Source organism: Sphaeramia orbicularis, chromosome 6 (genome assembly GCF_902148855.1).
Source record: "Sphaeramia orbicularis chromosome 6, fSphaOr1.1, whole genome shotgun sequence".
Taxonomy (NCBI): Eukaryota; Metazoa; Chordata; class Actinopteri; order Kurtiformes; family Apogonidae; genus Sphaeramia; species Sphaeramia orbicularis.
Genome location: NC_043962.1, coordinates 34,083,004 through 34,107,318, shown reverse-complemented (window position 1 = coordinate 34,107,318; position 24,315 = coordinate 34,083,004). Strand labels below are relative to the sequence as shown.

Here is a 24,315-nt window from a genome sequence, read left to right as displayed (position 1 = left end):
TAGCAGGCCTGCCCTCCCCCGCCTTTGGTCTCGCAATTTTCACTGCCTTGTTTTGGAGTCACACTAATATTCAGTGTTCACTCCCTGTCTCCTCCTTCTCTCTCTCTCTCTCGCTCTCTCTCTCTCTCTCTCCCCTTCACTCCCCCTCCTGCCTCCCTCTGTCGGGTCTATAGAGGATTAAGATCTGTCCCTTAAAGCAACAACTGCCATCATCAAACCATTCAGCTCACAAATCACTTCATGCTGCTTAAACACAAACCTACTTCTTCATTCTCAGCCTGTGCCTACACAGTTAGCGCTCATTCAAGTGCGGCCGAGGCCCAAGATCATTAACCCACTGGTTTTATCTGCCCAGGGCCACAGGTTAACTATTATCTATGTTTTAATTAAAAGGACAGAAAAGCACCTTGTGTAGGACTACCTATAGTGGAGGCCACTGTAACCACATCCATGTTGCTGTTCTGAGAAGTTGTCTTTTGTCCTTTCCTTTCTGTGTGGATTTACACCCCTGGTAACACTCATGGAAAGGCAAAAACAGATAAACAAGAATAAAGCGAGAGATACTCTTAATATATGAGGCGGGACTAATGCTCTAAAAACCTGCTAGGGACTTTGCTTTCAAACACTGTATTTGCAGATCTGAGCTCAGGGGAAAATCTGTTTTCATTGTGTATCTTGCTAGTTTTTTGTTAATGGCTTTAATTATTACTATTATGTGGCTATGTATATTTGTGCTATAGGCATGTGTGTCTATATACGCACACACACCAAAATACTCAATCCAGTCCTCCAAGGATCTGTAGAATTAATACCATTGCACAAAATGTTAGAGGAACTATGCAAGATTTTACTGTTTTGGCGCTTCTTCACTGTTTTTGCTGTATTTTTCTCTATGGAGCTTCCCCTACTGTTTCGAAGTACATATTCACTGTTGTAAAAACCCACACCTAAACCTCCCCCTCTGACCATATGCATTTGTTTTCAGTAAAGACACCGATGAGAAGGTAATCCTTCTAGATAAGGGTCATATAATGAACTACATACATCTCACAAAAACTAGATTCAACTGACAAAATTTTGCAAAAAAATGCAAAAAAAACCCCGCATAAACGTAAAAACGCATTCCTGAGGTAGACAAAGGGTGATCTAGTAAACTGAACAAACATACACCTACGTGACACAAGCAACCATGATTACTAGTGAGAATGTTAACATCTCCCCTAGCTAGTAAGCATCGTTCATAAAATGAGTTCATAAATGAGTAAACACCGTGACAACCAATAGCATCATAAAGAGCACAAATCCACTGAAATACATCGAGTATAGAACATTTATCTCAGCGATATTTACAAGTGCAGCAGCAACAACGCCAAGTCTGCATCTGTTGAGGTGCCTCTTTTTCTTTCAGCTCTCTCCATTCTGCTAAAGCTGGACCATGGCAGACTCTTGTCTTGTTCCTCATTTGGTCACTCTTTTCTTTTTCCTCCATCCTGTGACAACGCCCACCTCTTCCTTTTCTCTGCCTGCTCTGTTATGGTAAATGCCTGTGAAATGAAAGGATGGTTGACTTGTGTTTACAGCTAGCCGGTGGTACCTGGCTGGGGGAGTGTTTATGTCGTACTGCCGTAAACTGTGTTGTTTCTCATGAGAGATGAGATGAGATCTAGGCCACCGGGACAGTGGCAGAGAAGTTACAAGTGGCACACCTAGAGACCCTAGTGGGAAGGTGGAGAGCCTCCATCACAGTTACTTCTAAGCTGTTTGATTAAGGTAAAAATCTTGCATAGTTCACCTTTAAAGTACATCACTTTAAGTAACTTTTTCCAGTGAAATTGGCACTTAGGATGTGTGTAATTCCTTTTTATCCTAGGGTTAACATTAAAGTACTGTAGCTAATTTCATGACTATCTGTCTCTTCCTTGTCTAAAAATATGACTCAGTGCCAAAAAGTTGTAAATTGTGCAGAAATTCACAAAATCTGTAGGATTCATGCTGATAATTCCATTAACATATTCACTTAATTTCACACCAGACTAAAAGTAGTCATCTCTACAGCCATGCCACCTCCTAGAAATGATTATATAAGAAGAGAACAAGAATCTAAAATAACAGAAGGGGAAGAGATGCTCAATATTATTTATACCACAGCTGTGTTTACAGTTTGCGCTTTTGGACACAGTGTATATATAGATGCAAAGTCCCCTCCATCACATCCCAAAGATTCTCAATGGGGTTTAGGTCTGGACTCTGTGGAGGCCAGTCCATGAGTGAAAACGATGTCTCATGCTACCAGAACCGCTCTTTCACAATTTGAGCCTTATGAATCCTGGTATTGTCATCTTGGAATATGCCCACACCATCAGAGAAGAAAAACAATCCGTTGATGGAATAACCTGGTCATTCATTATATTTAGGTTCAGCTGACCTCATGCTTTGGGCACATAATGTTATTGAACCTAAATCTGGAAACTGCAGCAAACTCAGATTATAGCACTGCCCCCACAGGCTTGTACTGTAGGTGATGGGTATGATGGGTAATTGCTTCATCCGCCTCTGTTCTTACCCTGATGCATCCGTTACTCTGGATCAGGGTCAATCTGGACTCATCAGACCACATGACCTTCTTCCATTGCTTCAGAGTCCAATCTCTATGTTCCCTAGCAAATTGAAGCCTTTTTTCCTGGTTAGCCTCATATGAGTGGTTTTCTTAAGGCTACACAGCTGTTTAGTCCCAATCTCTTGAGTTCCCTTCACACTGTGTGTTTAGAAATGCTCTTATTTTCACAATTAAACATAGCCATGGGTCCTACTGATTTCACTAAACATCTAAGTGATGTTCACAGTCATTCAAGATAATTTTCCGACCACATTTCTTCCTGATGATGGTTCCCCACTATCCTTCCAGTTTTTAATAATGCGTTGGACAGTTCTTAACCCACTTTTAGCAGTTTCAGCAATCTCCTTAGATGTTTTCTTTGCTTGATGCATGCCAATCACTCTGAAACAGACTTTTCCACATCTTTTCCATGACCACAGGTTGTGTTTTCAGACATGGTTGTTTGAAAAAGGAGAAGCTACTCACTGCATCAGTTTATGTTAGAGAACTTGTTGCAACTGAAACATAATCACCCATGCAGTAATTATCCAATGGGAGGCATTTACCTATTTGTTTAGTTAAATCCACGTGGTGACTTTTTTTTCCTTTTGGGCTGGGCAGTGTATAAACTGTAGCAACTTCAAAACTCACTGTGCTCAAAAGAAAAAAGTCATGTTTAGATGCTAGGAACATTTATGAAGCATTGGATATTTACCCTACGTTTAGGAAAGGTCGAGAATTACGGGAAACTGATTGAAAGAAGTGGATGATGTTTCCATCCAACCAGCGACATCATGCTGACATATTGTGTGTCTGCTCTGACGATTTGCTCGATCTCATCTTGAGTCTGATTCATAAACAGTCGAGAAAAAGAAAGGTTTTTGAGAGTAATCTAACTAGAAATCACAGCAGCTGTTTGAGTCCAATTAGGAGATGTGTTTCAGAGTTTTTTTTCATACACTTAATCTTGTTTTTCTTTCCCTGATTGCTCTCTTGTCCAATTGAATAGGTTGTTTTATGCTAGAACACTGTCTTACAAACAAGATGCAACAGTAAGTGTGATGTGCCAACTTGGCTGTTGCTTGCCAAGCATCTCTCACAGACAAATGTAAAGGCACCAGGCCAGCAATAACAAAATGAATGTCTTCTAATGTAGCCTTTCTTTGTGAAATTAAATCAGTCTCCAATTAAACATGTTTTTGTCCTTTTTTCCAGACTCTCTGCCATACAATTTTTATACCTGGAGGTTTATCAGATTATAAGAAATGATCTGACACACTTTGTTTTTCTCAGATCCTCTCAAGATGCTACTTTGGAATAGTTTACTGAGAAATAAGAATGAGAACAAGGCAAAGGCAAATAGGCCGAAAACATTTGATCTGAGTCCAGAAAGAGCCTTTCAGATCAGTGAGAAGAGCTGCATGAAGTGAAGGAGGAATAGTAGGTTTCTGTCTCTGTGTCTGGGTCTCTGTGGAACCTCTTCCCTCCTGTCCTCAAACCAGTTTTCATCACTGCCACAGCCAGTCCCTAGAGTCACAAAAATAATTTCAGTAATTCATGTGCGTAAGACGTTCTTCATATGTGAGCTCATTCAGTCTCCTAAAAATAGACATTCCTTCCAAAAAAAAAAAAAAAAAAAGACAATTGACGCAAGAGGTTATATCTGTGGCTATTTCCGACACTCTTGGTTATTTTTCTAGCTTTTCTTTTACCTACTGGCAATATTTGTGTGAATTCCAGACCAGTTTTACTATAAACGAACTCAGCATGATAGATGAATGTTACGTATTTAACAGGCCAGCTCTCCAGGAAATCTAGTATTGTCCCAACTGTATTTGCACATGTCAAAATGCCTTGAAGTTTGCGGTTGTGTTGGCAGATATCTGTAGTTAAACCAGGTAAAGTCAGAAACAATAAACACAATTTGCCTTGTTCCTGAAGCAAACCTTGAAAGTGTGCATTAGTTTGAAACAGAAACTGGTCCTGTCTGAGGCACTTGCAGGACTCTGGTGCTAAAATAATCCATATTAAGAGTAGTGACATGTTTATGGTGATAACTGCTCAGTGTATAACCCATGTCTGTCTTTCTAACTCTCAAGAATGTCAGCAGTGATAAGCACATAAGTCCAGATACTTAAGGATATCTAACTTTAGTCTGGACTTGAATTCTTCTGTCTGTCAGTGTGTTGCAAGAGAATGTTGGATAGATCCAGCTGAAAATAGAAATCTGACTGAGCTCTTGCATGCATTATTAACAGTGCTCACATAGCTTATTAGTGTAATGATCAGCCACAGTATTGCTTGGTGCGATGTTTGAAGCATGTAGCCTCATTATTCGTTAGAGATGAGGCCAGGATGGGGGCATGTCTTTGAAGCCAGTTCACAACAGATGAACGAGAGAGAGAGAGAATGCTTCAATCAGAGCCAAATTCTGCACATTAATGCAAATCCCATACTCATGAAAATCCAAATTGGCTTGAAATGTGACATTATATTTAATCTGTGGGTTAAATTTTCAGTAAGTTTTTGGTAGTGGCTTTTCTCTGATGATCCTGATAACGACTTGTTTAACCATGCAGTTCTCAAATAACAAAGGCAAACTAATGCAAGACTGGAGGGGTCGACTTGTCAGTCTCCTATTTCCTTTTGTGTAATTCGTGGTGTGACTTAACTTTTTGTTTGTCTGTGCAGGTGCTGGCCAGGAGGAAAGAGGGGTCTGGCAAAGTGAAGGTCCTACTACACTGGACACCTGAGGATATGTAAGTAAAACAACACCACGGTGTAAAATACATCTGAAAAACCTTAAGCTCCTATAACACAGAAGGGGAGGATGTAGGATTTATTTATATGTGAAGGAGTTTAACCCTAAGAGGCCAGGTTTTTGTGGTACATGACCTGCACTAGTGTCTTTATTTTCTTCCAGACTGTTTTTACAGAATCAGTTGCAAACATAATGTGATTAAGGAGAACCTTCATTTCATGTAAAGTCACAATTTTCACAAAAAATAATACATGTCAAAATATAATATTTGCTTTACTTTGTAACTTAGACAAAACTTAGAGCAGATTTTTAAAAATTATTATTCAGAAAATTAAATGTAGAAGTTTTAGAATTCCAAATAAATGACTGTCTGCTCTAATTTGCACCCTTCCAAGGCAGTTTAGAACCATTCATTGGCTCAAATTAGGAAATTATGATCAACTAGAAAAGCACTTGGAGAGCGCAGACCTCCGCCAAGGCAGATCAGTACCACCCCCACCCCCCGATCACCACCAAAATTTTATCATTTGTTCCTTGTGCCAGTATCAACATTTCCTGAAATTTTCATCCAAATCCGTCCATAACTTTTTGAGTTATCTTGCACACGGACAGACAGACAAACAAACCAACGCTGGCAAAAACATAACCTCCTTGGCGGAGGTAATCAGTGGTCCACAATGTTAGGGTCTAAACACATTCACTATGGAGCCTCTCCATGTTCAAATAAGAGCTATGTAATGTCACTGAAAAGGTGAGGAACTCCGCTTTACTTTACTGTACTTTGTTTAAAGTATACAAAACTTTACAGAAGTTTTAGGCCTCCATTAATTTTATTGTTTTGGACAGGTTAAAATGATCATATATATTAACTTCTCATTCTCTTCTTTAAACACAACAAGAAAATACAGGAAATATGTGCACAGTCTTAAAAGACACAAAAAATGGAACTAAATGAGTTCTAAAGGTAGAGGTCACTATTTACTGTGACCCCTAACCCCAGGACAAGAAGCAGCACAAACACAAACATCTGACATGTGCTGAATGAAACTTGGTATAAAGTATAAGAAAATTAATGTAATAAATCTCATATTGTCTGAAGACATGTTATGAGCAAATGGAGGTCACACTAAATACTACCATTTTGGTTTATAGAAGCTGTTTTTTCCCTGAAACCTCTGTATTTAGCATTGTACATATTTCCTGTATATCCTGGTTGAATCTTAATACAAAGACTGAGAATTGCATGAGTGGTCTCAGTCTTAAAGGAGTTAAACACAACATAACTGGTCGCCTGGCGTAGTACCTGTGCATGAGGCTCATTGTTCGTACATGGAAACATGGGCTGTAGTTATACACTGCCTTTTCCAAAGTGCTCTGTATTTCCCTGTTCATCATTAACACATCCACTCAAATGAAACTGGCAAAGAGCTATCATGCAGTGTTCTACCTCCACCGTTGTGCTGTAACTTGGACTTCGCTGTCTTGGCTGTGAACTGAAGGAACTATGAATGCTGCTGCTATTAAATGACTCACATGCTCTGCTTAGTGTGGCTGAGATGTCTGGGCCAACTATCTGGATGAAGCGACTACCTGCTGTAGTTTTATATCCAGCTTTGCTGACTTCACTGCAAAAAACATGAAGTTTAGCCAAAATCTGACAGAAGAAATCAAGAGAAAATATAGATAACTTTTTCATCTCTGTGGTCTTCAAATAGACAGTCTCTTCTACAAACATTTCCTTTTTGAGCAGCAGGCATGCACGCACGTACATGTGAATATCACCATTGTATGTATATCTGTCTGCGAAAGTTTTACGATTCTCTTTTCCACTCAACATGGTGCTTTCCTTGACGTCAGCAGAGCTTAGTATAAATCTTCCCAACCCTTCGTTCTTGGCCGATTCAGTATTTATTGTAGAGAGCTCTCTGTGTGAGGAGTTCAGGTCCCCTTATAGTCAATATCACACAAGCTCCTCTGCTTGAAGCTGTGAGCTTTGCTTAAAGGCAGCTAAGGGCATCAGCTGTGCTTATCCCCTACTATCCTCACTCAGTGTTATGATACACATGTTTATGCCTGGAGCTCTCAGGGGGAGGAAGCTGGAATGAGCCATTAAAAGTCTGACTGTCCTTCTGGGTTCTGCTGTTGGTCTTGTACCACCTGCTTGGTTTGGTGTTGCATAAACCTTGGATTGCTCCACTTAGGTGTCCTTTAATCTGGTGATTCCTAACCTAACCTTCATTCCTTGTAGCCCCTTTTTACAGATATACAAGGAAATCTCTTTTTTCATGTTGTTCTTAAGTTTGTCTCACTTGTTTGCTTTCTTTTTGTTTTTTTTATACTTTATCTCCAAATTTTACAGTATACAGAATGAACAATAAACAAAAAGAACAAAAAACAGACCACAACAGCTAGAGTATCTAGGTTCACCCTTTAGACAAATAAAATACAGAGGTTAGTCCCACTTGTTAATAAAACACCCCATGTGAAAGGTTGAAAGGTCCCTAGTATCATAGTATTTTACATTGAAAAACTTTAATCAATATATTTTAGGTACATTCTAAGAAAGATTATAAAAACAAAAAAATCCATAGTGCGTTAGTGGAAAAAGGTTTTCAGACGCCATTAAAATTTTGCACAATCAAAAAATAACACAAATTCATGTCAGATTCAACATGTCACACCCTGGATGTGTTTCATTATCTGCTGAAACATCCAGTTTTGACCTCAATGGAACAGTGCACATGCAGAAGGGAACATGTGGGTTTGGAGAATGGAACAATACTTGGCAGAGTTCACTGACTTAAGAATGATTCTTAATGCAAAACATCACTATTATTGATATACACCCATGCTTACTTCAGATTTCTGTAAGGACCATTCAGCTCTGCACTTGTATTATACTGAGAAAATTTCAGTAAAAAGATTTGGATCACAAAAAATCACAATTGCATGGAGTGTCCAAAAAGTTTTCCCACCACTATAATACCACATGAGCCAAAAGCACATTAAATGAACTGAAATGCTTCTTAAATAATAGAAACAGAAAATGCATGTATTTGGTCCCACTGGCAGTTACCTGTAGTCTGTACATATCGGGAATGGAACACCCTGCTCCTAGGGTTGTTATTCCAACATGGACACAGTATGGCCGGAAACCTCTCTCTGACGCCACCACACAGTCTTGGCCCAGATTCTGGGACTGTGACACCCAGGGATCTTTCTGGCAGTCTGAAATCCCCAACTGTATGTAACAGGAGAATACGGCAGTTCTGAATCACTGTTGTCTCACGTGGCCGGCCACTCCTAAGACCAACATGTGATACACCATTTGTCTGAAACCTAGTCCAAAGGCTAGACATGGTGTACTGGGTACTGCCTACAGTCTGTATTACCTCCTTATGGTGCATCCTGGCTGTTAACATCCCCAGTGGTCAGTCCTGTTAGGATTGTGGTGGTGATGGAATCTTCAGTTAATATCACAAACTGAGGAATTTTATAGAACTAAACCAGATGCAGTGCTCTAACCCTTGTCATTTACTGACACTGATCATGTTGTTTTTATTGTCAGCAACATGTTTTTCCACTTGAATACAGATTAGTTATACAGAAACAGAAGTAAAACAGAATATGAGAACTATGAGTGTTATATGTGGTCCTGTGTACAGGCTTTTTAATATCCATTGTGTGATTAATACCTTGTCAGTACTAACATGGGTATTTTACCATATGGATATTCTCTTCCTCCATTTTTTTTAAAGAATTTTGCCCACATAACATTTCACACAAAAATAACTACAAATTGGTACAAACGACTGGGTGAACTATTGTTTCTCTTCTGTTCTTCTGTCTGAATTATTAAAACTGTTGATAATATTGGACGTAGCCAGTGCTATGAAGGTGAGCAGCAACAGCCTTGAGTGTTGGTTGAGGTTGTTGAAGTGTATTCTTTACATGGTGTGGATTTGTCCATAACATTGGTCCGGTCCACCTCCTAAAGGTACCTGTGCTTGAACTCATACACTGATTCATAGGCATATAGTTGATGTTTCAGTTGCAGATTAAGCACACAAAGCAATAACAGGCATGAGCAAAACGGGTTTTTAACACTAGTCTGTTTTTTTTCTGTGTCCATACAAAGTAGAGTTTTTAAAAATGTTTAGATGGCGAGAAGATTACCCAAGATGACCAAACATGAAGGAAATATCAGTTTTGCTAAATATCTGCACTAGTGTGGATGGGGCCTAAGTTAGCACGAGGACCCCCTGAGATTGTTGGATTATTGTTGATCATAGTTGAGGAAATTCTAGTTGAAGTGTCATTTTTAGTGCTTTTGTGGAACCTACAGATACCACATGGTTATCTGTTGTCAGCATAGCATCACATGGCTGTGTTTTCCAGTGCAAATCTGTAAACCTGTGTACTGCCAAGCCTTCAGGAGTTTTGTTCACTGGACTCGAGGTTAGGTAACTTTGGCACCGTGCTTAAGAAACAGGTCCGTGTCGGAGAGCTTCACAGAACAGAGCAGTGTTAGGCAGCAGGGTTCCTGCTCAGGGGAAGCTACCAACATACTTCCAACACCCCCACTCCCCCTTTAAAGGGACTGACTGCACCACTTCTGAAGATGATCAGAGAGAACAGTGAGAAAGAATGAAAGAGTGAAAGAGGAGGGAGCTGGAGGTTTGTAAGGTGGAAAGAAGTGAACAGAGATGAGGAGGAAGGAGGCATAAGGCAGTAATTGGGGAGACAAAGGGAGGCCAGAAAAGAACAGATTTGATTATGTTGAAAAGATGAGTAAAGAGGACACCAGGCAAAAATAATCCTGATGTATCATGACATTGATTGCAGTTGACAGATTTCAATGAACTTACTGTAGCTAAAGCCTTGTTCTCCTTCAGCCCTCTAATGATTCATCCTCCCATCCTTCCTTCTCTTCTTTCCTTTTTCCTCATCTCTCTGATCCACCTCTGCACTCTGCTCCCAGCCCTGCATGTGGGAGTTTAATCTTGCGCATAGAGAAATGAGAGGATAAGAAGAGGAGAAAGATAAAGTTTTGTGATCAGGCAAGACTCGCCAGATTAATTCCAAATGGGGAGGCAGTCAGTAGATGGAGGCTGATGCTGAAACCCAAAGACGGATGGAGGGAGAATGGATGAGGGAGAGAATGGGCCAGATGGAGAATGGAGAAAAGTGAGAAATGGGTTGTGGAGATGAAATGTGAAGAGGAGATAGAATGAAACCAGGGAGAGTCAATTACAGGGAGGGAATGGAGAAGATAGAAGGGGGCTCGGTTAGTGTGGGAGAAATGAAAAGTTTGCCCAGCAGTAGGGAAGTATCGTGGTCATTAATTGACGTAACCAGTCCATAGACGAGTAGGGGAGGAAATCCACAGTAATATTTTAAACTATTAAGGTGGACTCCATTAAACCGCAGTGGAAAAATGCAGCCAAGTGGTTGAATTTGTTATATATTAAAGGGGTCATATTTTGCTAAACCCACTTTTATTAGTCTTTGGTACATTTATTTGTGTATTTGGACCCTAATAGTTCCAAAAGTTTGAATTTGAACCCTCCAGGTGCTGCAAAGCTATCTTTATATTCATTTTGGCAAAAATGGAGTGGATTTCTGCAACCCGTTTTAATTCCTGCTTAATTTGTTATGTCTATAACTAGTTACGTCATGACATTTGCACATATAAGGTCAAGACTTCCGACGAACATTTCTCAGAGTACGACATAATTGTTTATCAGCAGCAGTGGTTGTAGTAAAAACTGAAAATATATCCAAACTTCGAGCCAATTACATGAAATGTTCAGTTGTTGGTTGTATTAATGAACACAAGTGGCTGAATGGGACAGAAAGCACAGTCAACAACCTGGAAGTGGCTGATTTGCATTTAAAGGGCCAGTGCTCAAAACGACCTTTCTGGTGTCATTATTCAGAAACAGGGTTGAAGATGGACCTGTGGAGTTGAACTAATGAAGAATTCAGATCCGAGCATAGCATTTACAGTTTATGTAGACCACAGGGAAATGTTTTAAAAATATATCATTCCATTTAAAAAAGCAAAATATCCCTCCTTTAATACCTGTATGCCTTTATTAGTTTGCTTCTGTGTGTAATGCTTTGGCTCACACGTACTGTTGAGTGTGTTTTGACAGGCCAGTCTTTGCCCCAGTGTAACATCCTTGTTCTTTCACAAACAATCTGGTGGTCATTTAATTAGCCATCAGTTTCCATGAACCCCGGCACCAAGGTCATCATCAAGTGACCGAGAACCTGAACTGTGTGTGTGTTTACTCTGTCAGAGTCAATGATTAGCCACATGAAGGTGGGAAGCTGTGTTTATTAATGCATGCATTCACATCCCAACTCTCATCAAATCCATTTGGGATTAATGAGTAACTGATTAACATGAACTGCTCTGAACATAAACCATTACAGCAGAGTGCCATAAAGGGCGTGTAACATTTGTGACGGATGGGTAAATTATGAGCTCTGAAGGCAACTGAATGCCTTTAGTAAACAGTGGAATACACTGACAGTATCAGTGAATGTGTCAAGACACTGACACATTCCTTTGGACAAATTACATGGCACTTCATGTGCACAACATCCTCTTCATCTTTGTTTCTCAGACTATTCAGAACAAATTAGCTAACAAAGTAATATATGGTTTTAAAATGGTAATTCTCATAATTACCACTAATGACTAAATACTACTGTGGTTACTGTTAGTAACTACTATAGATGTCACTGTCACAGGAACAATGAAAATTCATTTAGCAGTTCTGTTCTGTGTAGCAGCAAAAACAATTAGTGGAAGAAAATGTCACACAAAATACTGAAAAATGTAAGCAATGTATGAAAGCTACAAGATAAAATAATACATATTCATATACTACTAAAGTACTGCAAAAACTGCTGAAATATACAGAAAGCTAATTCTGTACTACAGATGAGATATATGTACAACAAGTTGGATATATACAGGCAGTATAGGTAAAAACAAGGTGTATGTATTGTGATTATTGCACTGAGGTAGGGTTAGTTGTACAGTTGGGGGGGGGGGGCACTTTTACCCGCATGTGGGTAGAAACTGTGTTCAAGCCTGTTTGTTCTTGTTTTTAGTGTCCAGATTTTATTGTCATTCAGATAAGAATACATATGTGTACACAGAATTAAAAAGTATTAAATAAGTAGGTATAGAAAAGTATATCAAAATATACAGTGCTAAAGATGGAGTTAAAAATACTGCAAAAAAAATCCTGCATTTAATAAGAACATATTCTTAAGATTAAAAAAAAACAACCTATAATGCAGTTTTGTTGCAGTCTAGGACCAGGATTGTTTTTATTTATGTAACATGAACATGTGAAATAAATGTCCAAACTTTCAGCCGTATATAAAGATGGACACAGCAGCAGCTCCTACTAACTAAAGCCACGGCTGAGTAATCATAGTTTTTAGTCACATGACCACAATGAGCACTGGAGCAGCACTGTTGAGTTAACATCGGTTTCAAACCATCAATAGTTAGATCACCTGTCAATACAATTCAAACAAAGATAAGTAATATGTTTTGGACACTTGTGAGCTGAATAACGCTGTCACTGCAGTATTTCAGGCACTAAAAACAGCCAAGTTCCTGCTTGAGCTGCACTTGGATCTTTGCATATTCTACAGCGGGTGTATTTATGGAGAATCTCTCCTTTACCACTGCTGCCAGGATGAAACTGAACAAAGTAGTGATGGTTATGTATTTTACATTTGGCTGGATTATCGCTGCTTTATTGTCAAAGGTGAGGCTGGTTCGGTAACGCCAACTCTTGTATTAACAATATCTCTTTAGTTGTAGCTGCTGCCGTAGTAGCGACAGCCACAGTTTTGATCAGGTTAACACTGATCCATAAGACATAAATATAATCTAGCCGATCTAAACATGTTTCCAGTGGCAGGTCAACAGTTTCTCCATTCATTGTGCTGCTGTGGATGAGGGACTGGTGTGGTTTGTTTTCACTTTAACAGCAGTGTTAGGGATAAGAATAAATATACTTTTATGTGTCTGGGCTTTCATTCACAGATGGGATTTTGTAGAAGCATAACTCATTTCCTTGTCTGATTCTACATCCACATGTACAAAAACCATGTGGACTTTAGCCAGTGGAGGGCCGTCAAGGCCAGTAAGGCTTTCTCTACTGGCCTAAAGAATCAGAATCACTGACCTACATTTACACACTACAGTTTTATATTTGCTCCATGAAGATGTATTAAATTAACCCCAATTGTCCACTTTTTTTATTTCGTAGTTTTTCTCTTAGTCGCACCATTTCCGGTTGTGTATGTTTATGTTGGAGCGTTTGTCCAATCATATTTCAGCCATCATTTGTTGCCAGGTAAATGAAATCTGCCATGAGGCGTCAGCAGTGCAGCCTCTGGAGCTTTGAATAAATACATTGAACCTGTTGCTTTAACCATCACTTTAACCAATCATGTCGGCCACACAGGGGTGATCTAGTAGGTGTACAATAACATGGGCATTTTCACATCATTTGATTGGATGGTGAAAGAGCAACTAGTCAGACCAGGCTCAGCTACCAGCCCATATCTATAACAACACGCATAAGCTAAAATATATTGGTTTGGATTTAATGTGTTTTCTCACAGTAGCTGACAGAGGAGAAGAAATGGATTGGTTGCAGACATACTAAAAATAAGGAACAGTGTTGGTGAATGTATTGTATTTTGTGATCATTTGTATGCTTTTGTTATTTTGTTAAGTAAATATTGATAATTGTGCTTCAGATGATGAAGGTGCTGCAGCTGTGGCTGTAATGAAAGGAGACCCACTGAGGTGTGTTGATTGGTTTAGTAATGACATCCATTTCCAGTACATGAGATACCTTTCTGTGATGCAGTGCCTTCTTATATTGCGTTTTTTTGCGTATAGTATTGATTAAAGGAGTGATATTTTTCCTTTTTAAATGGAATTATACATTTTAAAACATTTCCCTGTGGTCTGCATAAACTGTAAATACTACGCTTGGGTTTGAATTCTTCATTAATTCAACTCCACAGGTCCATCTTCAACCCTATTTCTGAGTAGTGACACCAGAAAGGTCGTTTTGAGCGCTGGCCCTTTAAATGCAAATCAGCCACTTTACACCCCACCCCCTCCAGGTTGTTGACTGTGCTTTCTGTCCCGTTCAGCCACTTGTGTTCGTTAATACAACCAACAACTGAACATTTTCGGTAATCGGCTCAAAGTTTGGACATATTTTCAGTATGGACTACAACCGCTGCTGCTGATAAACAGTTATGGCATACTCGGAGAAATGTCTGTCGGAAGTCTTGACCTTAAATGTGCAAATGTCGTGACGTAACTAGTTATAAAACGTAACAAATTAAGAAGGAATTAAAACGGGTTGCAGAAATCCCCTCAATTTTTGCCAAAATGAATATAGCGATAGCTTTGCAGCACCTGGAGGGTTCAAATTCAAACTTTTTTTTACTATTAGGGCCCAAATACACAAATAAATGTACCAAAGACTAATAAAAGTCGGTTTAGCAAAATATGACCCTTTAAAGATGGCTTAAGTCAGGTAGAATACCACTGATTTATTTATTTGTTTTTATCTTCCCACAACTCTACAGAATGTGGCTCCAAATATCATCACAGCAGCTCCTGCGATGACAGGGTTTTGGTTCACATTTTCATAGCAAATTGAAGTGGCATTGTGTCATCTATCTTCATATAATCTACACAAACACTACTTTATCTGCAGATACTTTTAAGGTTAGTAGGTTAAAGCTCACTTCTACAAACTGGCTTGTCATTAATAAATTCAAACGTGTCATTTATTGTTAGGTGAGCAGCGCATAGACAAGATAAATAACACTTGCTTTACTGGTTTTTTACTGATGCTGTGTAGCACAACCTTTAAATATTCATGAATTCTGTGTCATCATTTCTTTTATTAATTCATTTGTGTTTTGGGACCCTTACTCTAGTTTTGAAAAAACAAAAGTACATACTTATTAATGAGGCAGTCATTATTAATTGGCCACCTATCAACAATAGAACTGGGGCAGATGCCTAGCATCTCTGTGTTTTTATAGTTTGTAAGCAGCGTTTACTTTACATGGAATAAACTGGTACCCTTTGCCATATCTACATATCCTTGATCTACAAAGAACAGCAGTACATTATGTTTGAAGGCCTTTCGCATCAGCGGTCATTAAATATGGGACTACATAGTAGACCAATTTGTGTTTGTTTTGATAATTGCATTCCTGCTGTGATGTTGTAAAAGCAGGAGGTGTCCTTTTGGTCCTGCTCCATAAATGATCACATATACATTCTATAGGAGAGTAGAAAACACAAAATTGCCATTTATAAATGTTGTAAAACAACAGGAGCTGCTGCTCAGAAAAGATCCTCCTTGTTATACAGGAGATTATTCATCGTCAGCATTGGTCTTGTGTTTTATTACTGAGGAATATCTATATGTTCCTTCAAATTTTTGATATTTTGATGAAGCAGTGCACCTTATGTGGCAATGAAAATCTTTCCTATGGCACTGAGCTTAATAAACCTGCAGGTTGGAATCAGTCAGGCTCAGAATCTGAACAGTATAAGTCTAGTGGCCCATTTAAATTCCCAGATCCCTATGTTCTTTGATAATTCTGAGGCAAAATAACTTGTGTATGTGTTATTAGTTACTGTAAACTTTCCTCTTAAACAGTGGAGAAACAGTGTGTGTTGAACAAGTTCTCTGTTTTTTAAGCTCATGACCAAGTGCTTCGTACAAGCACAGAAACAAGACGAATAATAAAGACCTAAAACAGCTTCGCATTAAGGTAATGCACGCCAGTAAAGAGCATATAAAAGAAAGAAAAGCAGAAGGTAAATCTGCACATAAATAATAAAGTAATGTTTTGGCCAGATAAAGTTTGTCCTTAAGCTGCAATAAACTTTAAAGCAGCTTTTTGACACTGGCCTCCTGTGCTTTACATAAAAGTGCAGCATGCATGAACTGAAGTCATCTCTGAACTCAGCAGAAATGACTGCACAGCTCTGACTTCCATATAAACCTGCTTAATGTGTAGGCAATCTAATATAGGCTACACTTTTCTGCCTTATGATGAACGCACTGCTCTTGTCACCACTGGAAGCTTAAAGGCCTGGAGCCAGAAATCAATCAGAGTGGAGGACTGGGCTTCACTCTGGCAGACACCGACAGTAGCTTTCCCTCTGAGAGCTCAGTCACTATATACATTTCAGGCTCATAAAGAGTCAGGCCAAGTAACAGTCTCTTCTGGAAAGTAAAATAAATCCATTTGTCTTTATTTGGCTTGGTGCAGCTAAATAGTCTTTGTGTGTGTGTGTGTTATGAGTGATGCAAAGTGTATAATCTATGTCATGTGACCCCCAGTGTAGTCCTGTGTGCCTGCCATTCATCGCCATAAAGTAACTCATCAGTACCTCAGCACACTCATCGTGACATGTTTACAGTGACTCCGGAGAGGAGAGGAGGTGCATGCGAGCCTGCACGCACACGAACACACAAACATGTAGGTGTTTACTGCATATTTAACACTCAGCAGGTCCTCCTGTCTATGTTGCACAAGGACACTAAGTCAACATTAACCCCAACTTAAATGGAACTTTGAAGGGAACTGTTTCTTGTCTTATCCCTGCTTCTACTCAACATCCTCTTTCCTCCCATCCCATGAAAAAGGATAGATGGTGTTACTTTTATCATGCTTATAGGTAGTAGGCCTATTTGTACTTTAAAATATTAAAACAATCATCTGAAATCATCATTAGCGTGAAGAATGAGTTTCTCTGAAGTTATGTTAAAGATGCCAGTGCATTGCTTTGTATGTGTAAATATGTAAATAATATTTAATTTTAAATTTTCTAATTCTATATTTACATAAATACCAAATTTCTTATTTTTCTCTTTATATTTCATTTTTTCCACTCCTTTGCATTTTTTCTACCTGTCTTTTTCTCTGCACTTGCTTGTTGTATATTGCTGCTGTTAACTATGAAATCTCTTTAATTTTTTTTTTCTTTTCTTTTTTCTTTTATCTCATCTTGCCCTATCTTGTCTTGTCGAACATATCAACACCCATGGGTTGACAGATTTGTGTGACCACTAGAGGGAGTAGTGAGTCACTCTGCTGGCACAGACCTTTGACCAAAGCATTAGAAAATTATTAGATAGGATAAGAACCACTAAGAAACAACTTTTAGAGTCAAATAAAGTGACAAAGTGATAAAAGCTAGAAGCATTGTTGTTGTTTTCACCACTGGACACAGCTCTAAATGAAAAGAATGGAGTTTGATATTGAAATCAGAGTGTTTCTCCTAAGTGGGTGAGTTTGATTACGAGGCTTATGAAGGTATAAATTTATTATGTGATGTTATTTTCTTTGCTAAGTTGCCGTTTGTTGATCCACATTCAGACTAAACTGTAACAGCTCTGATCTTGTTTGGACGATTCCAAACAGATCTTCAGTGCAGCTACTGACAACACAAACTACAGACAACTAAGGTGATTAGTGGTTTTACTATGGCTGTTTTTGGTCTAAAAACAGAGCTAAGCTAACAGAGCTATAATGTAAACTATCAGCTGATGGAGTGTTATTTTGACCGACTATCAAAATAACCCACTACCATTTGAGGAAATCTTGATGATAACGTAACACAGATGTGTGTAAACAATGAGCTTTGTGCTTTATTCAGTGAATGATACAATCTATGGATATATTGTCAATTTGTTAGGTGTTTTGATAGTTCTAGTGTGTTTCATATGAGATTTCCCTCTGCTGTTGTAAGTCTGGATTGTTAATATTCTATACCAGCTCTTTAACCTAAAGTAGAAAACAAAGGTAAAAAAAAAATGAAGTACACTTGACAGCCCAGGTTTACATACACCCTAGTATCCAAATGTGTGTAAAGCTTTCATTTTAATATATATAGGGATATACTGATACCAATGTTGGGTATCTGTCCAATATGGAGCGTGTCTCAATACTCGCACTCATAAATGTGCTCCGATACAAACACACCAATACCACTTGACGGCAGTGCGACGTTCACCTCATATTGTAGCAAGTATGTGGCCGAGGAGTAATGTCAGCAGTGTGGAGATTTTTCAAAATAAACAACAGTACAAAAATAACACTGACTGCAAGTTACGTTAAAGACACAGACGGATATCCTACCCTCATCAATATCAACATTAGTATCCACATTAGTATTACCTCCTCTGTCATCACCATGTTATTACTGACTTTCTTCTTCTTCTTCTCAAAAAAACTTTACTCTTCCTCGTGGTATTTGTCCAGTATGGTTAATTAAGAGTGGCGCCCTCTGGTGGACTGATTGAGAAATGCTCATTCTAATGCATTAAATGTCAGTAGCAGCACTTTGTTACAGTCAAACGAATGTCAATGACAAAAAAGCACATTTTCAAAAGTAACTAAGAATTATAATGGTATTATTAAGTACTCATATTGGTACTCGGTATCGGCAAGTAATCAAATGTAACAAGTTGTACTTGTACGTGGTCTGTAAAAAGTGTTATCGGTGCATCCCTAAATATATATATCTCCCCTCTGTTAGTTCACTTCACTAACGTTTGCTGGTTTGTATTCACAATAATAGTAGCGGTGTCTTTCTGCTGTTGCAAATATATTGTAAATCTAGATTAGCACTTTGAGAAGTCCTAAAGTTCCACAGTCCTTTAATTCAATCAAACTTCCTGTCTTGCGATCTTAGTAATAGTTAAAAAAAACATTTAAAAAATCCAGGTTTGTCATATTTTGCTGGGTGTGTTCGTCATTGCCCCATGTCCTACCCTCCACCAAGTTTCATGACAAACAATGCAGCAGTTTTTTGGCGTAATTGCATTAACAGACAGAAAAATAAGCAGTAGTTGAATAACATAACCTCGATGGAGGAAATGAAATGTTTGGATGTGTGAAAAACTTGATGTCTGCATTTACGTATTTATGTAAACTTCTGACCTCAACTGTAAGTAACCAATTTGAACGTTTACAGCTGTTATGCGGCATCTTTCGTGGTCACTTTGCATCAACATGTGTGCAGTCCTTAAAACCAAATCTCAAACATCAACCATGAAAATGCAGATGCACTACGTAGACCAGTGACAAACCAATGATTAGACACTGATGTGATCAGGAGACACATACAGTAAACACACATGAATACATCTGCCACAGAACTGAAGTCACTGCCTGTGTGTGGGTTCGTTTGTTGGCAGGAAAAACGACTAAACCAATTTTAAAGATAAAGATAGGGCATGGGCTGAGGACACACTGGATTTGGATTTCCCTCTAACATTGCGAGATAAGGTGATTAAATTGCGTGACTCTGGGGTCTTGAAGCAGGTACAGCATGTGTTCAACAGACTAGACTGCCCGTCTTAATGTTTTTTCTGCCTTTCTATTAGACAGTAAACCTCTTGAGAAACCTCTATTTACCCTCTTAAAATGAAAGCATTGTGCTATTTAATCCTGTGGTGCACTAATTTATGTCAAGCCAGGCACACGTATTCAGACAGCCACAAAATGTACATCTGTTTAGTTACACTTTTGTCAAATACTACTTACGAGCCGTTCTTTGTTTTGCTATGATGATGTTCAGGGGGATTCTGTTTAATGGGTTCTCACAGGTAGATTTCAAGTGCACTTGAGACGTTGCCTAAACTTTATTGTATTTACTAAATTGTCCTGTGTGGCTGGCCTCACCCTACAAGCACTTACACTCACTAAAACAAGCCATAAAAGGATGTGTAACCACTGTTTAAGCCAGTCTTTGTACTTTAAAACAAACCACTCTACTTTCTCTCTCTCTCTCTCTCTCTCTCTCTCTCTCTCTCAACTTCCTGCTTTGCTCCACATCTGTCTTTTCCTTCCCGTAGTTTGTTAGTCGTTCATCAGCTTTCGCCCTTTTGTTCTTGTCTGTACCTGCATCCAGTTGCGCTGAATGGGCTGCATGCTAAGTGCTACCTGCATGCCATCCTACTCAATGGGCTGACTAGGCATGTGAATGAGTGATTTGCCTGGCGAGTTGCCTGCTCGCCTAACTGCCGCCTGCACTGTGTGTGTGTATGTGCATGTGTGTGTGTGTGCGTGTGTGTGTCTGCATCTCTGGGGGCTCCTGTGATGACGCACATAGTGACGTGGGGAATGCTGGCGGTGGAGATGGGGGAGGCAGGAGGAGGGAGGGGAGGCGCAGTCAACTCGCTTAGCTCTTTGTTTCATTCTTCTGCACCTCGACTTGCCACGCCACCGCTCGCACCCTCCCCTCGTTCACAGGGGATCACAGTGCTGTAGGTACAGTAAGGTGCAGCCGAGCAGTACAGTACATCATGTACATGAACATGTTTGTGTGCCTGTCGCTTCAATGACATCACTCTTTACCCTTGAGGTTGTTCTGATTTTTAGCGGCCAGCTCTCTGATCTTTAGCTGCTTTCATGGTGAATCATTTGTGAGTGTATAAAAAAACACACATGCACATACCATCTTGTTTCATGTGTCATGTGCATTTGAGTGCATGCAAAGGTCTCAAGCATTTGTGGCAGTCTCTGCTTTTTTGCTCAGTTTTCAGACGAAGGTGTTAACATGTGCACCAGATTGAATGAGGGCCTTTGTTCATCTCCGTCACCCTGCTCCATTCAGATTTACACCCCCCCCCCATTTCTGTGAGAGGTTATATCCTGAGCAGATATCGACTCTGCATGTGTGTGTTGTCTTACAGACTGCCTGATGTGTGGGTAAATGAAACTGAGCGGTCTCAGCTGAAGACGAAAGTGGTGCACTTATCCCAGTTACCGCAGGACACAGCCATGCTACTAGACCCAAACATCTATAGGTGAGTATGACTGTAATGACTTTAGAGGCCACAAAGAAACACAAGTATGCACTGCTGCAGCTCCACTATGCGTTAGCTAAACACACTGGCCATGTGTAGATGTTATCTAATCCCCAGGTGGATTCAGTATATGAGGCATTAAAGTCCCATAAGAAAGTTTTTAAAAGCTCCTGTTACTTTCCTCCACACCTGTGTGCAAATGTGGATCGTCGTGTGTCTGCAGCTCTGTCTTTCTTCCACCAGGTGGCACCAACTCTTGGTTTCAGCAATTAGGTTAATAAGGACAAGTGCAGAGATAACACATGTATGCAGAAAGAAAGACCTGACTTGTCTTTTACAAATCCCAAACAATGGAAAGGCCTGTTGATGTGTTTAAACTTAACTTATTATAAATAAGAAAACAAGCCATTTATATACAGAGTACAAAAAGTCAAACATTATTCTTTCAAGAAAAGAACGGGCTACAGTTACAAATTGTTGAATGTGAAATTCAGTTTCTGCTCATTTGTAAATCTAAATCCAAACCCCACAAATTCTACTTTATTCCAAGTAGGCTCCACTTCATTCTTGCTAAACACTAGTTGTGCTATGAGTTGAATACTTCTGCAGCTCATCATTGGTAACGGGCAATGCAAGACTAAGGTTAGCTTTATGTTACACCATAAAATGCTGATAATGAATCCTGAAAGAGGGACAATGTGCCTAAAATAACAGAGTGGTCCTCTTACCAGAGATATATGGCACACAAGTGTGCTGATCACCACACGGTCTGGCTGATTTTAATTAGACCTGAAGGCTCAGTAACTGCAGGGGCTGCTGCCAGACTCTGGTTTCATCGTCGAATATAACCGTCAGCACTCAGCCAATTTATGTCTAGGTTGTCCTAATACATGAAATACCCAAATGAACCGGTTGTTGCCTTTGGCAGTAAATATAGCTGGGTAAATGAACACCTTGGTAATTGAACACTTTAGGATTTTTATCGTTTTACAGTGATTCCATGTTTAGGTTTTTGCATTTTGCCGATTCACGTCATTCATGCCTCACTGAAATCAAATATCTTACAGCATTACATGCATAGTTAAAAAAGCTTACACTGTGGCCTAAAAACATTTTCATCTCTGTTTTTCCAGAGCACTTCCTCAGAAGCGTCTGAAGCGAAGGTAAGCTTGAAGTTCCACATATACAGTATGTACATATGCACATACTTTAAATTTACAGTTCTTTAGATGTAAATTTAGCATTATATCATTTATTTTGTGTAGTGTGTGTGTTATTATTTTATATCACTATTTGCTGCACATACAAAATAATTTCACTGTGCATTGTACTATGTACAACTGTGCATGTGATAAATAAAACTTATCTGATCATATCTATATCTTTATAACTGTGTGTTTGTTTTTACACTCACATATTGTCAGAAACATCTGTAATCATGTTGATTAAAAAATGATAAACGTAGTTTTCTGAAGCAAATCCATGATGAGATGAAAGTAAACTGAACAAAGATAAAATGTCACATTTTCCCTTGTCCAAAAAACATGTTGTGTATAACAATAATAATCTGAGTATATCATATACTGTGTGAATAGCTTGAACTGATCAATGCACAGTACTCATTTAATCAAACTCTTTAACTTACTGATCAATTAGCTGGAGGCCGTTTGCTTTTTGTGAAAATACTCCTTACTTATTAGAAATTAAATTGCTGAATATATTTAAGAAAAAAAGCAGGAGAACTAACATTGTATTTCCTCTTAGCAATTGTGTCGTCAAACTTATACTTGATGTAATAACAAGGCTCCATAAAATATTGATGCAAAGCTCCAGTACGACAATTCAGTATCTTTTATTAACACCTACGCAGTGAAGTTCACAGCAGTGCCGGTCTATGTTTACATGCAGAGTCGTTTCTGCTTATTGACTTATTTGTTTCCACCATAATGTGTAGTATCTAGACTCCCATAGCCATTGTTCTATACGGCATTAATCTGTGGACATCTGCAGTATTCCCTGTCGAGGTTTCTCTGTGGTGCAGCATCATGCCGTCTCATCCAGTCCGGCTGTTCTCATGTTCTGTGAGACCATTTAATGGAGAACTAGGCCATTTCCAACACACGACCCCACTCTCACTCCAACATGAGGTCATATTTGGACCCTGTGCATTGTTCTGTTAATCGACCTCTGTAGTTCACTGCGGTAAAAGCTGGAAGACGCAGTTTAACGTGTCTACAGAGGAAGTCAGCTCAGTGTCTGAACATCCAGGATAAAGCTTATTTCTCACACTATAATCTGTCTCATGACACACGAAGAACAACTCATTCTCTCTCTGTCGGTCTTTCTCTCCTGTCTTTGTGCTCAGCCTGTGAGGAGTCGTCTGTGGACTCCATACTTATGGGGGATCCTTGTTCATGGGCGGTTTATCTATATGGGATGGGACGCTCTTCATCTGTCTCTGCTGATCGGCCCATTAAAAAGAAGTGAAACCTGGCGACGCTACAGTTGTCCTTTTTATCTCTGTTTCAAAGTCTTGTGTATAGGAAATAATCGACGCTGCCAAGTGTGGCGTGGAATGGGGCAAACAATCTAAAGAGTTGTGTTCATAAAACTTACATGATTTTTTTTTTTTTACAAGCACCTAACTGAAAATATTCTTCGTGCCCGATGGTGTAAAAACAGGTTTGTGTAATCCAATCGGAAAATCCTGCATTTTTTTTATAACTGTTTTGTATAATATTCATGCAGATTTGTAACTTATTTTTATACCATAATAATACTGATGTACTGTGGATTTTTTTGTGAAGGTTTTTGAATAAAACCATATTTGCTGTGATAATCTATATTAACTCTCACCTGTTGTCAGACGTCTGTCATGTTGTATCTGACAGAAGTCTTTAAAATCATCCTATTTATACTCACCACATGCTGTGCTGTTGACAGTGTCTATGTCGATGAAGTGTTGGGTGATGTCAGTTATGTACACGATGCAAAACGTTGCAATAGCAATAGCTCAGTAGTTCAGGACACAGCCATGTAGTTGTTCATCT

At 39.1% G+C, this 24,315-nt stretch overlaps 1 protein-coding gene across 1 annotated transcript in view; it reads left to right on the top strand.

Moving 5' to 3' along the window:
- Positions 1–24,315, top strand: part of LOC115421275 (zinc finger protein aebp2-like) — a 38,502-nt gene that overhangs the window by 12,682 nt on the left and 1,505 nt on the right. Inside the window, exons 6-9 of the mRNA XM_030137079.1 lie at positions 5,288–5,355; positions 21,152–21,265; positions 22,399–22,428; positions 23,631–24,315. The exon at positions 23,631–24,315 is cut by the window's right edge and continues 1,505 nt beyond it. Of these exons, the coding sequence (XP_029992939.1) occupies positions 5,288–5,355; positions 21,152–21,265; positions 22,399–22,428; positions 23,631–23,637 (219 nt within the window). The 3' untranslated portion in view covers positions 23,638–24,315. The remainder of the gene's footprint in view (positions 1–5,287; positions 5,356–21,151; positions 21,266–22,398; positions 22,429–23,630) is intronic.